General features: G+C 39.3%; 1 protein-coding gene and 1 long non-coding RNA gene across 3 annotated transcripts; one reads left to right on the top strand and one right to left on the bottom strand.

The window, feature by feature from the left end:
* Positions 1-908: 908 nt before the first annotated feature.
* On the bottom strand, positions 909-7,448 carry LOC143490289 (uncharacterized). 2 transcript variants are annotated; one of them, XM_076988942.1, is made up of 5 exons: positions 6,925-7,448; positions 4,036-4,182; positions 3,342-3,482; positions 2,482-2,811; positions 909-1,651 (listed from the first exon to the last, which is right to left on the bottom strand). In XM_076988942.1, the coding sequence occupies exons 1-5, from the start codon at positions 7,196-7,198 to the stop codon at positions 1,326-1,328; spliced, it is 1,218 nt and encodes a 405-aa protein (XP_076845057.1). In that variant the 5' UTR covers positions 7,199-7,448; the 3' UTR covers positions 909-1,325. The 2 variants fall into 2 exon arrangements, with proteins under 2 accessions (XP_076845057.1, XP_076845058.1); XM_076988943.1 differs by having other exon boundaries at positions 4,036-4,170.
* Positions 7,449-7,534: 86 nt separating this feature from the next.
* LOC143490242 (uncharacterized) lies at positions 7,535-10,850 on the top strand. Its single transcript, XR_013124907.1, has 3 exons — positions 7,535-8,570; positions 9,193-9,400; positions 9,932-10,850. It is a non-coding gene; the product is annotated as an uncharacterized LOC143490242 (long non-coding RNA).
* The last annotated feature ends 6,162 nt before the right edge of the window (positions 10,851-17,012 follow it).

Raw genomic sequence — 17,012 nt, 5'->3', positions numbered from 1 at the left:
CAACAAGTAATAGAGAATTATCATCATCGTTTTCATTAATTACTCTTCACTTCACTGTTAGTTCACATATAAGTAATTAATAAGTTGTCTTCATCTATTTTTGTAACTACTCACTTAATCAGTCCTTTATTAATGCTTATGTACTTGTCACTCCGGCGTATCTTTGTGTGCATTTACACTGGTTTGGATACGCCCGTGTGTGAGTGTGTGTGTAGCGATGTCTAGATGTCTCACCTATCTCTAGTCTCAAAGCACATGTATTATTGTTGAGATATGTAAGTGTGCATAATGCCCATGTCCTTCATCAGTTGTTGTTCGACCTTTGTCATGAGTGTTGTTCGTTTTTGCCGCTGCTTTAAACGTTGCTCCCGTCTCCTGCCTGCACAGTAAGTAACTTCAGAATAAGTAATCACGTATTTACTTAGCAGTACAGTTGACTTACTAGAACTACCAAACCACTGCCATTTGGCAGGTATACCTTTAAGGTTTGTTCATTTTTTTGCATGTTGGTTGTTTATCTATGTTGGACTCACATCAGCAAGCTCTGACCTGGTGAAGTTCCTCAAGTACACATGCACACCAGTGTTGTTATTATATTATATTGAAAGCTACTGCATTTGGTGACCTGTCTTGGACAAAAAGTGTTAACGTACATCACTTTCTTAGTGTTGTTAGTTAGTCATTAATGAAGCATTAATTACTTGAACATCAACCTTACTTATTATTATGTGTCCCCACAAGTAAAGTGAGAAGTTTAGGTATCTTACATGTACTATTAACTACTACTTAAGAACTAGCAGAAACTGATTACTGTTTTTGATGAGTGTCACAGTGTACCTATACAATAACTTGATAATCAATTAATTGTAGTAATAACTAATATAATACATTATTTTCCCAAGAAAGACTTATGCATCAACATGTTCAGTTTTTTATTCACAACACTGTAAAAAAATCACCTTCACACTTGCATGAGTATTCAGAAGTGCGCAACACAATAACACAATAAGAAATGAAAAGTCCTTAATAACAATAAAGTTGCAAACCTAACAGATATTATAACCAATACTATCCATGACCTACATGGATAACATAATCCTGTAATTTTAAACTGTAAACAAAGACTTTCAAAGAAAACAAATGATCCAACATTCACATTATAGAATATTTTACCAATGTGCTTTAAAATTAAGCAATTTAAATGTGTAATCTATGTGTTCCATTGATACAATTCTTGCCAAATGAAACAGAATCAAATAAATTGTGTTACCATAGTTTAGTTCACATGAAGTTCACATGAAAATTATGTAAATTCAAAGCACTGTTTAATTATAGGTATGGATATCTAGCAGTCTGCCATCTTCTTTCATCCGTTCAACTGTGGCTTTGAGCTCTGGTTTTTTTGAAAATACACTTTTGCATTGCTCTGCAAAATCATATAAGGTGTGCCCTTTTCTTCCTTTGTGGAACATAGCCCGTATCTGGTGGTAAGATTCAGGATCCACCTGCTTTAACTCTGCAATTGCTGCTGTGTCCACAATTGTTTTGCGATTGACACCAACATAACTGTAAGCATCAGTTTTCGACATGCCTCTAGACACAGCCTTCAGAACACGCCTGTATCTGGAAATCACATCTTCGGGCATCCCAACTGCAAAACAAAATAAATTTAAGGCTATCTAACTTGCACTGAGCTGGCAGTTTGTTCGATACTACTACTTTGTACCCACATTCATTTTATAATATAGGTGTTTTGTCGACTTACCATTACTAACTGTATAACACTCATTTGCTGCACATATTATCTATATAACAATTCGTCTGTCAGTGTCATTTGCGTTAGCAAATCCTAGTCATAGTGACTCCATGCTCTTCACATTTTTGTTTCCCTACTCGACATACCTGACCAATACGGACTGTTTTTTACTTATAAAATACATTTCTTCAAATGTGCTAGATGTGACAAAGCATAGTGTGGGGTTGCTAGGACTGGGATTAGCAAGTCTTTCTCTAGCATGTGATCAACGATTGCTTCTGACTACATAGCCGCCTTTGGCTGGGACTTTGACAATGATGTGTAAAAATTCCAGATACACCTCTGTCATACAAGCAACACAAACACTACAATAACAGTGTCACTGATGTAATGAAAATAGACCGCCACCCCAATTATATCTTTCAGAGGTGTGTCTTTGGTGGTGCCTTTTCATTGGATGTAGTAAAAAGTGGGCTGACAAATACAAAATTGGTTATTGCAATGGTCTAATATTAGTAACAGTAAACCTACAAAGTGCACGTATATGACGGGTGTACTGATTAAAAAGTCAAATAAATACTAGTATTATTTAGATGTACCTAACAAACTCGCAATTCAGATAGAATGCAAAATTATTGAAAAACAGCAACAACTGAACGTTCTAAGGAGCAAAGTAAGTACTTATGCATTATTACTAAGTAATAATGTTGTAATAATAATAATACCTTTCTTCTTTGGATATTCTTTCATCTTCCTCTTCTTGCTCTTCTTTTGTTTTGGGAAGTCATCAGTGTCAGAACTTGTGTCAGAATCCAGCTGTCGTTTCTTTTGCCTCTTCTTTTTTTCCATCACCACATTTCTACATTCGCCCTTATTAGCTTTTTTCCACAATCTCTTTTTCTTCTCTTTCTCTCTCTTCTTTTGCTGGCAAGATGAAGATGTAGAATTTGTGCTATCCTCTTCCATACTGCTGCTGTCCTCGCCTTCACTGCTGTCACTAATACTCACGTGTGACTGAGGTCTTTGTCCAGAGGCTGCTTTCCTCATCACCAGCGCTTAAATAACAATAGCCACAATTTCAATAACATACATCACATTTAAATATCAACAGTAAAAACAGAGAAGATATCATGCTTTCTTTCAATCCTAAATCAGGCAGGTAAACATGAGATGGAACTGGTAAACTGGGGTCATATTACAAAAACATCCCAACACTGAAATCTTGTCTGTTTAGTGACCAAGGCAACTTCAATCTGAATGTAGGGCAGAAGCCTAACTTCATAATTTTATCCTTCTGTTTAACTTATCTGTTTTATCATTTTAGGGAGCTTTGACAGGCAACAAACTCACAATAACTGGCATGTCTTTTTCCTAACATTTCAAAAATCCCAGACACTCCAGACTTGATTTCCACTGTCACCACATAACTACTCAATAACAACCTCAAACAAGTAGTTTAGTATTCTAATTTAAGATTTATATTTGTAACAAATCTTACCCTGACCTCTCAGTTCTTTATTTAGTACTAAAGATAGGCATTTTCTGTAATGCAGCCCCTGGTCAATCAACCTCCTGCACTGCTTACCTTCACTCAGTCTTTGTTGAAGAAACTTTTTGTCATTCTCTAGTAACCCAACCTTCTCCTCAAGACTTTTCACTTTCACCTTCAGAACAGCATTTTCTTCGTTTGCTCTCCTTAAAGCAGCCTGAAGGGTTGGTGCTGCTCCTTCAAAGGCAGAATATGTATTTTTGAATGAACACAAGATCAACTATCAACATAAACTGATCATTACTGATTATATGTGGCTCCTCGTTATTGTCATCTACTGAACAGGATAAGGTCTAAAGATCCTTGTTATCAGTTTGAAGAGGTAATGCTTTATAGTATATACCTTGGGTGAACTATAGTCACCCCAGGCCGTCCCTTTAATTATGCTACTATAGACACATCTGATGGAGCCACATGCATGTTAATGACCGGCACATGTACTGTATGTAGATGGTCATGTAATGTTTATCTCTACAAATCCAATATACTTCTTTTATTCTGCTTTATTATTCTCAGACAAAGCATTTAGAAAATGTTTTGCCAGTTGAATAATAAAGTATGGACTGCTAGCTGAGCCATCCAGTGAAGGTTGTGTTCTGTCTTGAGTGTTGGTTTATAACCTAAATCTCACCTAGGGAGATTTTCCTTGGACCCTCATGCATTTGTAAAACTTTATGTAAAGCTGCTTTGTGACATTTGTTGTGCAAAGGGTTATATAAATAAATCTCACCTTTGACCATTGAGCTTTGGGTGGAGGTCTTAATTATTTTCCTTTGACCTGGAATTTCCAAGACTGGGCTGGCAGCGTTAAGGTTTGGGCATTGAGAACCTTCTGGTAATACTACCAAATCTAATGCCTGAGGATCTTCAAATGTTTCTGTGAGAAAGAAAAAGGTATAAACACAGTGACAGAGTGATGTCTCAGTACAGCAAGGTCACGTATGACATTTGCAACAATAAACCAGTAGTGAACCGTGACCATTAAACCTGGGCCTGCTCCCATCCCCTCCACCCCCCCGGGAAAAAATTGTTTCCTCTCCTAATTAACTGCAATAAAGAAAAATAATTGAGACGACAGTACAGCTATAGAAATGCAATAAACAATAACATATGTACTAGATAACATTTTAAGCAAAATAAGGTTCACAGCTCCGTGTTCCTCGGGAGCGGAATATGTAAACAACACGTACGAGGGCATCAAAGGAATGAATCGAAACTAGCTAGCGGTGGTACGCTAACGACAGCTAGCGTCGCCACAGCGGGCGGAAATTATCATACAGTTAAGCCCGCCCACTAAGAGGGAAGATATGATTGGTCAATTTTACTGTCATTTGAAACTGGTATTGCTGAATTATAACTGCCAGGCCCTCTGTAAACGAACAGCGGGCATCACAGTCCTGATAGGGGGAGACACAGGCCCACAGGCTTCCACTTAACCCCTCACCTTCCAACACAGATTGAATAGACACAGCTGAATAATTTATTTGCTTATATTTTTGTAATTGTTTAGATGTCGATTGTAAAACTGTAAGTAGATTAAATTGGATAAATTATATTATATATATTTATGTTTTAAGTAGGGGTGGGTATAGATTAATTTTTTAAATCTAGATTAATCTCACTGAAATCTTGAAATTAATCTAGATTAATCTATAGGTCTGCTGACGAACCAACGTTCGATGCGAAAAATTCTGGCTCAGTAATGTGTTCCAAACTACGTTGTACTTTTGTAAGGGTGTCATATAACATCACTCCTCACCGCCTAGCAGGTGTATGTTTTTTCCTGAATACTACTGTGACTTCGTCAAGCACAACCCAGCCAGTCATCAGGCACTGCTAATAGTAAACTCTGAGGCGATTTCAGGTCGGCAGACCAGCGAGAAGATATTTTGTTGTTTTCAATCGGTCTGTGGGCTTCATCAACGCTCCGGACACCATCGAAATATATGGACCTAAAAATACTGCTTTTATCTCAATACTGACCAAATTTAATAGAAATCTGTGCAGGCGAAAGTACTTTACTAGACCGCGGAAAATAGGCAGTCATGATTGACATTTGTGTATCGAGCGTCACGGTAGCTAGCAACTTTAGGCTAAAAGCGGCGACTCGGTTTAACTAATTCCCACAGTGTTTTCTTGAAATCGGTACTGATACCAGTGTTGTGTAGTTTAATCTCATTGTTTTCTGATATAACTTGTTGTTAAATGGTAATATAGTTAACATCACTTCGAATTAGATTATGATTAATTATTAATTATGATTAATTAGAATTAGATTATGTGAATTTCAGTCACACGACTTCTATTGTAATTAATGTATTATATTTTATTGTGATACATGATATTACAAATATCATAACTATCAATTCTCAACCAATTTTCTAAATCCAGGTATCATTTTAAAGGTATATTTCAGCTCTGTCTAGATATGTAATTCTTTTTAAGCTTGGGGCTGTTTGAAAATTTTGTCATCATACCTATAATCTATATTAAAATGGCTCATATGCGTGCTACCCAAGTAATGACTAAAAGTCAGTTTTTGAGATAGGGTTTCTTAATACAGAGGGTGCATTAGACCAGGGGCTCATCTCCTGTTTCCAAAATGCATCAATGACTGCTTGAGGAAGCTGTTCTACTTTGATATTTGAAGAAAAAAAACATGCTCAATAAAATTTAGGCTACTCGTGTTCAACGGTTTATTCAGTTAAACATGAATTTGAAAGCCTATACTGTACATTAAAAGGGGTTGATAACATGTTTATTCAGCTAAACATAATATTTGAAATGTAAGCCAACATTTAGTACATTTAACCTCACGGACGTAATTTGGGGGGAACTTTTTCAAAAGCCGGTTTTGGTCCTCTGCAGTTTTAACGGTTAAAAAGAAATATTTAAATAGCGACGAATCTAGCACTAGGACCATGCAGAAAACGACCGCTCCGAGCTCCGCTCCGGTAACACTTTACGTTCCTAAAAAGGAATTTTCCATGAAGCAAAGCTGGCGACTTCGTGGCTGCATCCATGTAAACACATGTACGATATGTAATTCACAGGTTTGAAAACTCGTTCTCGCCCCTACTGTGCAATTTGGTTAGGAATACAGCCGAGCTCAACTATCAAGTTGAAAGTCATCATAGTTTGATTATCCATTTTGACCCAGTTCCCAACCCAACTTTAAAAATAGATTAACGGCGATAATTTTTATATCGCCCGATAAGAGTATCAAATTAACGAACGCCGTTAACGGCCCACCACTAGTTTTAAGAATATTTTTAGGCCCTCTGAGAAAACTCCCCACTGCAAAACTGTACTGAGGCGACAGCCAGTATCTAATTGCACATTTATACATTTAAACTGTACTTAACAATGTACAAATATAATTCCAACAAACCAAAATAATCCCACAAAGTCTCTCACTTGACAAGGTAAAAAATGCAGTACTTCTGTTCAGAAAACTTAACGTTTCTTTAGCTAACTGCAGCACGCTGAATATAATTTGGAGATAAGATCGCTAACTGTATAGCCAACTTAGCTAGCTAAGTTAATTAGCTAGCTAACTGCATGTTTCATCTTCGCCAGAACCACAACATTTATGTTCCTATATCTACGGGTTTCTTACCTGCAGAGTCTTCCTCGAGTCTTCGTTGTTTCTTTTCGTTAATTCTTTTGCTTTTCCGCTCGCCCTCCATGCTACGCTCTTCTTCAGAGTCGGGGTAATAACGGCAAGGGATAACAACCACCCACGTAGGCTCGTTTACAGGCTCACTCACTTCTAAAAAGTGTTCTGAACCGGGATTGAGAGTGTTATCCCATGTAACAACAGAGCCCAAGTTAGGAGCTAATCCAAATAACTGCACATCTCTGAGCACTCGAATTATGTTTCGGTTTCTCATTTGAAATATCGCTCTGCACTTTTGACGCAGACGCTCTTGGGCCCGCGCGAATTTGTCACGTGACAACCCCGCGCACGTTTTTTTCTCCAAGCAGGCATAAAGCCATAATGAAAAGTGATGTTTCTAGTTTAATGTTAAGGGAATGGATTTGGCTAGAAAAATACTTCACCTTTGTGATGGCAGGGCAACAAGTAAAAGTACCGCAAGGCTAATAAAATGGCTTCAGAAAAAAAGACTTTTGAAAAGAAGAATGAAGTGCAGACTTTGCAAGTGAAACATGCAAATGAAGCCAAGATTGGAGCTGCGTGATGGGGCACAGTGGTAAGTTAAGTTAAGTGGTAAGAACAATATAATTCTTTATTAAACAAAAGTAATAACACACCACTTATATGGGATAGTTTGCTATTGAGACATAACTTTGTATTTTATTTGTAGCTTCTTGCTCTAAATTTCCGTTGCACCTTAGATTGTGCAACAGTTACAGTACAGCTACTGGTCAAAATACAGACTGAATTAGTCTATGGGTCAGAATGTAAATGCTTCACTTTTATAAGCAGGTGAATAAAAACATTTCCCTTCATCCATCCATCCATTATCTGAACCGCTTAATCCCGCTAGTCGGGGTCACGGGGGGGCTGGAGCCAATCCCAGCATCTCCGGGCGAAGGCAGGGTACACCATGGGCAGGTCGCCAGTCCACCGCATAGCCAACACACACGCACTCACACCTACGGGCAATTTATGTCTTTGGACTGTGGGAGGAAACCGGAGTACCCGGAGGAAACCCATGCAGGCACAGGGAGAACATGCAAACTCCACACAGAGCAGCCCAGACCGAGAATCGAACCCAGACCGCCTTGCTGCGAGGCGACAGTGCTAACCACCACACCACCATGCCGCCCTCATTGCCCTTCATATTTCACATATTACATATGTGGTGTAATATTAATGCTTTTTTGACACTATGTTAACTCACAGAACATTACATGCTCCATAATAATTATCACATCTAGTATAGAAGCTTTTATTAAATACATTTTACCGGTCTGTGTGACAAAATTAAGCAGTAGTATGGTAGTAAAGCTATATGAGACAATGGGCATGTGATACAGTTATTGTTGCATGAGAATGTACTTAATTAATAGACCCTGTTTATCAGTGGTGGCCTAAGCTGAAAGCATTGGTCTGCGAACAATTACTCTGATTGGTGTATCTTACTGTATTTCAATGTTATGCTTTCTCTGGTATTTCTTGCCCAGGGAGTGTCGGTATAAGACCCACAGAGGGAAGACGGTCAAGAAGTCAGTCAGATCAGGATCCATGTTTGAGAGGAGCAAGATAAGTCTTCAAAGCTGGATTAAATTTATCCACAGGTGTGAAATTATTGATCTCCTTGTATTTCAGAGTTCAATATTTTCCAAATCTTTTTATAAGCATGGCAATAATAGTGGGTGGGCATTTACTTAGAGCAGGTTAAAAACTGAAATCTGATTGGCTGCTTGAAGTACATTCTTTTGTTAAGGTTATGATGCAATTTTAAACTGTAACAATTATTTACTCTAGTTTTCTTCTTTTTACAAACAGGTTTTGGCAGAGATAATTAGTATTCTGGAGATGGGTGGGGGATGTAGTCGGGTTGAGCTCCTAGTACTGAGTTTAGGGGTTGCCTGGGCATTACGCGTTACAAAGAAGGAATGTCTGAAAACCATTGGACATATAATGTGTGTTTTTGAGAAAGAAGAAACAAAAGAAAACTAACAAAAATGCCTTTGTCTTAACACATAAGACATACCAAATTAATATGTCTGGAATATAGAGTAAAATATAATATTTTTGGTGATATTTGGCTATTTTAAATAGATGTGAGGTCCCTCACAGACCTAGCTTTTAACTCCGTGACAAACTCACTCACTCATTCCACTCAGTACAATACAGTCAGCAGGCCCTAAAAGAATCTAAAAGTGATGCATGAGTTTTTACAATCTTTCTTTTTAGGTTTGCACAAGGATTACGGCTGCGGCAAATCGATCTGATACAAGACGGTGTTTGTGGAAGCACACGCACGCTATCCAAAATGAATAAAACACTGCGAATGATCTGCAAGAGTGCAATAAAAAGGAAGAGGAGAAGAACAGGACAGCAAGTTGGAGGACAGAGAGAGTTTGTGATAATAGATGAAAGTAATTTCTGTCATAAACGTAAGGTAAGATCAGCTGTTACCCTGGATATATATCAGATCTTGGTAAAAACAGCTCTCAGTTCAGACCTGGCTTTATATGTTTTAACTGATATGTATAATATGTGTTATAGTGAGCTATTCACCCTGGCACAAATTTTAAAGGAATACCCCAGAAAATAATTCTCATATCATTCCAATATGTTTATCTTTGATTAGGAAACCTGGTGACTTGAAACACATAGATCTGGCCTGTACAGTGCCATAGTATTGTCATACATGCTAGAAGAAATGAAACCTGTATGATGTAAAAAAAAACAGGTGAGGTTAAAATTTTGGAGTATTCCTTTAACAAATTTTGTGGGATAAAAAATAACCTCTGTGGTGGCATACAGCTCTCAGTCTCATATGGGAATACAAATAATTGAATTGCTTTTATTACTGTAAGAGGATATGTCAGCATATTATAACATGCCTGGTAGTTGAGTGATTATATGGCAAATACTATTGAGAATATTGTCATAACTGCAATATGTATATATATATATTTTTTGACAGTATGGCCGTGGTAGATTTGGGCGCACCTGGAAAAGAAGAAAGTGGGTTTTTGGAATACTTGGTGTGAGAGAAGATAGGAGAAGGCCCATTCTCAGGCTGGTGGAAAAAAGATCACGACATCACTTGCTCCCTATAATCAGAAGGCATGTACGTAGAGGATCAACAATTATAAGTGATCAGTGGAGAGCTTACATGGGGGCACTTGAAAATGCAGGATATATGCACTTCAGTGTAAACCACAGAAGATGGTTTGTTGACCCTCTGAGTGGTGGCCATACACAACATTTGGAAAGAGCCTGGGCTATCTATAAAGGCCAAATTTGGAGAATGCGAGGGAACAGAACTGAAAAACTGTTGAAGGAGCATCTTGCAGTTATCGAGTGGACATACTGGCTTGGAAAGAACCACCGTGATGGCCTTATTGGACGTTTGTTAAAAGACATACGACAGTTTTTTCCAGTTTAGACAAACTAGCCCTTCTAGCCCTATTTAGGATTCTGTTTCTTTAGGGACTAGAGCATCCAATTAAAATACCTTTATGACACATTACAGCCCCAGGCCCCTCCCTTTGGGCATGTGTAGATGTATTCTGTGTGTGTGTGTGTGTGTGTGTGTGTGTATAAAGTATATGTACTTCCTGTGGGTGTGGCTGTTCACCTGTCTTGTTAGTGCAATGTGTTACACGCGGTGCTCATTGTGTCAAGTATATATTGTGTGAGTATATATTCAGTTCAGTGTTGCATCCGTTTGTGTTAATGGTTTGCTGAGGGCTACAGTTTCTTCACTTGTGTAAGCTAATAAAGCTACGTGTTGAAGGAACTCGTCCATGCATCCTGCCTCATTCCTCACAGCTTTACACTTTATATTAGTTTAATCTGTAAAGTGTGAACCAGCTTTCTGCATCTGATAACTTGCAAATATTATGTAAATGGACAAAGGCAGCCTTATTGACATTGCATATGTATGTGTCAATCGATAGTGACACCTAAGCTTTTTCAGGTAGATTTTTACTGAAAAACCATCTAGGGTAAGAGGAATTTTATCCAAGAAGAAACAACAGTATTGACATTATCTGGATTAGAAGATATATACATGTCACGGTACGGCGGCCCCCTACTGGTCGCCCCCGTCTACAGCAGCAGCTTGTCCTGTGGGTGTGGTGTTGTGTTCGTCCCTCAGGTGGGCGGAGCCCGCGATCCGTCTCACCTGAGGGTCGTTTGTTCGTCTATATATGTCTTGTCTTTGTACCAGTTGACTGCTGGTTATTATATCCTTAATTCGGATCAGTTCACGGGTTTTGGTTTGCGCACTTTACATATTAAACCATCCTATTTCCCTGAGACTTGGCGTGATTGCTTCCATTTATTTTCGCTCACCCTGCCCGTCACAATACAACTGAGTATCATCTGCATAGCAATGGAAGAAAATATGCTTATGAATGATTGTGCCTAGTGGTAGCATATATATAATGAGAATAATATGGGGCCCAATACAGATACTTGTGGGACACCATATTTTACGTTTGTGCATTCTGAGCAGTCATTATTTACAAGGACAAATTTGTAATTGCATACATTATTTTAGAACATTGTGTGCAGCCTAAACAGGAAGTTTTGTGTCACTCTCAGAAGACAGGAATGAAGACATGTTCCAGACAGAAGTAAATGTTCCACCAGGGGAGAGGGGGACTCCTGGTTTATACTTTCGCGAGTGACCGTAGCGCGCGGCTCCGCCCACCTCACGCGACCCTGCACGAGCGGTGTAGGCGTTACTTTTGCGAGCGTCGCTGCAGTGTTCTCCGAAACGATAGGTGGCAATGGAAAATAAAAAACCTCTGCAAAACCGGTGAAAGAACATTTTTACCTGACCAGAGACCGTATATATACACCAGGCATCAAACGTAAATATGGCTTTGCAATGTTGTCTGAAACCAGGGATGTCAAAGTCAAATACACTGAGGGCCAAAAAACCTAATTTGCTACAAGCCGAGGGCCGGACTGGTTCAATGTTTATTAAAACATATTGAAATGATTGCACATAGCCTATTGAACCAAGTCCTAACACAGTGTTTATTATTTAATGCTTAAATGAATAAAGCAATACTTTCTTATGGATCTGTCAGTAATTTCAAGTGAAAACATTTTTCAACAAGCAAACAGATAAAAACTAACTTCCTTCAAAGAAAACATGTCCTGTACATTAAATGAATAAAGTAATAAAGGTTTCAAAAGTGCTGGAATTTAGGCTAAAGTACTTGAAAATGCTTGAAATTGTAACTACTTCGTTTCACAACAAATAGCTATCTGACTGAACAGTTCTCTTGTATTATGTTAACAAATACGAGCCTCTTGTAATTCGAGGACGAAACATGAGAGAACGTGAAGACGATAAGATTGGGTGTTTTGAAAATAAACAACCATTAAATAATGTGAATAAAAAGGGAATTATTTCAAATCATTTCGAATATATGTATAAATATTTAACTTAATTAAGTTTAATGTGCTGGGAAATATTGAAATGGACCTTGAAAGTGACGTAGAAGTGCTTGAATTCCACCTTGTAAAGGTGTATGAACCCTGCAAACATGACTTTGTTCATTGCGCTGAGGCGCGGCGCGCGCAAAGTTACAAATTTCGAGAGGTGCACGACCTCGCGAATCGACAGCGCACGAGGCCCTCGTGCACGGGCGGAGCCACTGCGATTACGTCATTTTCGCCGTGCTGACCCTCGCCGCTTGTGCGCACTGCAGTGACTTCGTGGGCTACCGTTGCATTGTGGGGAATGTAGTGTTTGTGCGTGCAAAACACCAGCGGGCGGCTGTGGCCTGCGGGCCGGTTCTAATAGTAATTAAATATCATCCAGGGGGCCATAGATAATGAACTCGTGGGCCGGATGTGGCCCGCGGGCCTTGACTTTGACACATGTGTCCAAAACGATATGTGGTAGTATAAAGAAACACCCCTCATAAAAAGGGGAATGAACATTTACCTGACGCATGTTTGATGTTGCTTTGTGTTTCAGGTTTGAAAAGTGCTGGAATTTAGGCTAAAGTACATAAAAATGTTGAAATTGTAACTACTTCGTTTCACAACAACTAGCTGTCAGAATGAACAGTTCTCCTGTATTACGTTAACAAATACGAGCCTCTTGTAATTCCAGGACGAAACATGAGAGAACGTGAAGACGTTAAGATTGGGCGTTTTGAAAATAAACAACCATTAAATAATGTGATAAAAAAGCGAATTATTTCGAATCATTTCGAGTATATGTATAAATATTTTATTTAATTTTGTTTATCATGCTGGAAAATATTGAAATGGACCTTTAAAGTGACGTACAAGTGCTTTAATTCCACCTTGTAAAGGTGTATGAACCCTTCAAACATGACTTTGTCGATCGCGCTGAAGCGCGCGCGCGAAGTTACAAAATTCGAGAGGTGAACGACCTCGCGAAGCGACAGCGTGCGAGGCCTTCGCGCACGGGCGGAGCCACAGCGATTACGTCATTTTCGCCGCGCGGACCCTCGCGCCGCTCGCAACGCGTCAAGTATAAACCAGGCTTTATGCTGTACTTTAGTCAAGTGTGCTCATGATTGGCATATGCCTTATCTCTCTGATCTTGTGTCTATGAATGGTGTTTATTTATATATATGACCAGTCCAACAACATATGTAAGGACTGGCATCATGTGAAATAAACTAGAGTGCTTTGGTGAAGTAACAAATGTGTGCTCGTGTGCTTTCACTGACACTCTCTGAGCCCTTGTGACTGTTCTTACGGAAAGGCCCTGGTTGTTGTGCTACAGACACCTATTATGCCAATGAGTGTCTCCAGCCTATCCAGTCGAATGTTGTGATCAATGATGTCGACAGCAGCACTAAGGTCTAACGTTCTTTATCCGAGATATTAAGAGATCATTAACTACTTTAGTCAGTGCGGTTTCAGTGCTGTGGATTAGAGAATGCAATCTCTAATCTGTCCTTTATTTCCAAAGTTAACTTTCTCTCTGACTTTGGAAATAAAGGACAGATTAGAGATTGGCCTATATTCAGACTTAAATAAATGTGCCATATTTTGTCAATTGTGATTTTAACACCGCAGTAGTGGCTTAATGACCGCAATGACTATATATATACACTTAAATGCTAGTGGCATGTAGAGTAGTGGCACATTACCTAAAAAGCTCCTGCAGCTGTTTCTCATTCATTCACTTTTTCATGGGTTTTTATTTTACACTACATATTACCAACTCCAAAATACCCTAGACATGTAATCTATGAAATAGTAACACTTAATAATTTTCTTCTTGAGTAATAATTACATGATTACATAAGCATTAATGAAGGACTACTTATTAATTACTTATATATGAACTAACAGTAGTTTATTTTAGTGAAGTGTAATTAATGAAAAATTATCATGATGATTCTCCACTACCTATTGATTAGTTAATAAGTACTTAAACATTAATTAAAAGACTACTTATTAATTACTTATATATGAACTAACAGTAGTTTATTTTAGTGAAGAGTAATTAATGAAAAACTATGATGATAATTCTCCACTACCTATTGATTAGTTAATAAGTACTTAAACATTAATTAGGGGCCATAAATGAGTAGATTCCAAAATAAATAAATACTAGTTATTAATTATTTACATGTGAACTAACACAGTAGTTTATTATAGTGAAGAATAAGTAAGATAAAACTATGATGATAATTCTCCATTACCTATTGCTTAGTTAATAAGTAGTTAAACATTAATTAAGGAACCATATTGTAAAGTGTTACCGAGTTTTTCCTCGCCACTGTCGCCTTTGGCTTGCTCATTAGGGTTCTGGACCCATAGTATTGTTAACCTTTTAAATCCTGTAAAGCGCTTTGTGACAAACATGTGTTGTGAAAAGCGCTATACAAATAAACTTTGATTGATTGATTGATTGATTGATATGGATTAGGAATGGGATGTCACTTAAGCTCATATGTGAGTCAAGGAAGGTGAGTGAATACATTTGTCAATATAGTGTAGGTTTGGTTGTAAACAACGAGCACACAGTAAATATGTCAAAAAAAAAAACACTGTAAATATGTGCATACTCACTTGGAAATGTGAACAGAGATGTGAGATCTGAAACGTGCTCTGTCACAGGAAGACAACGGTGGCTGTAAGTCAGAAAGACATCATTAAGACATTGTTATCATGATAACCTTATATGTACCTTGCCTTCGCCCGGTGATTCCAGGATTGGCTCCAGCCCCCCCCCCCTCCCCCCCCCCCCCCCCCCGCGACCCCGACTAGCGGGATTAAGCGGTTAAGATAATGGATGGATGGCTGGATGGATGGATGGATGGATGAATAACCTTATGTGTCTGCTATGTATCAAACAGGTTCATTATGCAAAAGTAACACTTCTGATAACTAGAACTATGGAGCGCTGAATCATGGAATTCCGATCATCTCACATCGGATAAAAGGTTCTTACCTTGAAAAAAAGGAAACGTTGCCTTCTGCCATTTTACCGGAACAAACGGTGTATAGGAGCCACCGTGTGCGGAGGTACAGATGCATCATGGGCTTTCTAGCCTGCACTTTCTTTGTTTTGGGTGTCGTGTGCACTGCATTGCCGCTGTGGATGGCAGACAGTGAAATTGCAGACGGCAGTTTACACAAACTTCTCCGGGTGCAAACACGACAAATCAGTGTGAAGGCGTTAAAGCAGCTTACAGCCCCTAACACACACCTCACACTCACAGCTCATGAATAAGTGTGTTAGCTCGCATTAGTTTGAATACTGTCATGCGTATATTGGCTTTTATCAGAGCTTCTTTGTTCTGTCGTTGCCCCTGGTTACTCTATGAATGATTGTGTTTTGCCCCGTGTGTTTGGCAGAGTTCGGGTTTGTATGTGTCGGTTTGTTAGGGGTTAGGGAAATTAAACGGGCTTTTGCCCTACTTACGTAAATGGGCAGTTAGGATCTTAACCAGGACAGCACACTTCTCCCATGACTGTTCCGTCTTTAATGATGTCACATCCTGTCCCGAGAGCTCAAAGGATACTGCAGGCTGGCTAATTGCTCATAATGTCTGATCTGAATCCCATAGCCAGTGAGCTTCTGCTTTGCCAGTTTACAAGCAACCAGCATGCAAAACGCAGCAAGCAGGGGTCAGGGGTGATATCTCGCTGTCTAAGGGGTCGTCTCTCAAGGCTCTGTCCCATTTTCCAAAATGGCATGGAGCCGTTAGCCGCTAGCATTCGAGTAAATAGCTCTATATGGAGGCACAATGGTGATGATGGTGGTGGTTGGGTTTGGGGGGGTACGGGGTGGTGATTGTTGGGGGGGGGTCAGAGCCTCCATAGGGACCTGGGAATGGGGGACTGAACAGCATGGTGGCGGGTGCTGATGAAATAATAATGCGCAGCGTAAAGCGCAGCCTGAATTTGCACATGAAAATCGTCTCACCCAACACCCAGCTTCTCCACCCCCCCCCCTCCCCCCCCCCCCCACAATCTGCGCTGCAGTGTTTATATGCAAATGGCCCCATATCTCCACTTTCCTCTGAGAGCGGGAGACCCAGCAGCCTGTGGAGAGGGTGCTTTCTTGTCAAAATTTGTTTTTGTTTATTTTCAAAATTATTTAAGTAGACGATGTTAGGTTTTATAATTGCGTTGGTGGGCTACACTTTTAGTGGGTTACGCTGATATAGTCTGTTTGGTGCGGCCCCTTAAGACACGCACAGTTGGAGACCAGGTGCCTGGGTCAAATATGTTTGTTAGCATGCAGAGCCGTATTTAACTGCCATCAGTTAATATTTTAAAAAGTACATGATGGTGCCACATTTGTGATTCATATCTTTGTCCGTTGTACAAATCCTACCAGGGCATTTTCAGTCTACCAGGTTCTGTCTTGCATCTTTAACTTTTCTTCAAGCTCAAACTTCTCATGAATTTTTTTCCCACTTTGATTAGCTGCCACTCCACCAAGAAGCCCCGGTCCAAAGCAGAGCTCTCTGTGCAGGTTCCCCTCACACTCCCTCTCCTCTGGGCCTTCCTGGTGAATTCACACGCTTTGTATAGCGGAA

The sequence above is a fragment of the Brachyhypopomus gauderio genome, unplaced genomic scaffold, assembly GCF_052324685.1.
Source record: "Brachyhypopomus gauderio isolate BG-103 unplaced genomic scaffold, BGAUD_0.2 sc64, whole genome shotgun sequence".
NCBI lineage: Eukaryota > Metazoa > Chordata > Actinopteri > Gymnotiformes > Hypopomidae > Brachyhypopomus > Brachyhypopomus gauderio.
This window is presented reverse-complemented; position numbering and strand designations above follow the sequence as displayed.

Excerpts from the sequence above, each read along its gene's own strand:
- LOC143490289 (XM_076988942.1), bottom strand. The coding sequence starts at position 7,198 with ATGAGAAACCGAAACATAATTCGAGTGCTCAGAGATGTGCAGTTATTT. Across the intron at positions 4,183-6,924 it reads ACTCGAGGAAGACTCTGCAG|AAACATTTGAAGATCCTCAG; the intron begins GTAAGAAACCCG and ends TCTTTCTCACAG. Across the intron at positions 3,483-4,035 it reads CCAAAGCTCAATGGTCAAAG|GAGCAGCACCAACCCTTCAG; the intron begins GTGAGATTTATT and ends CTGCCTTTGAAG.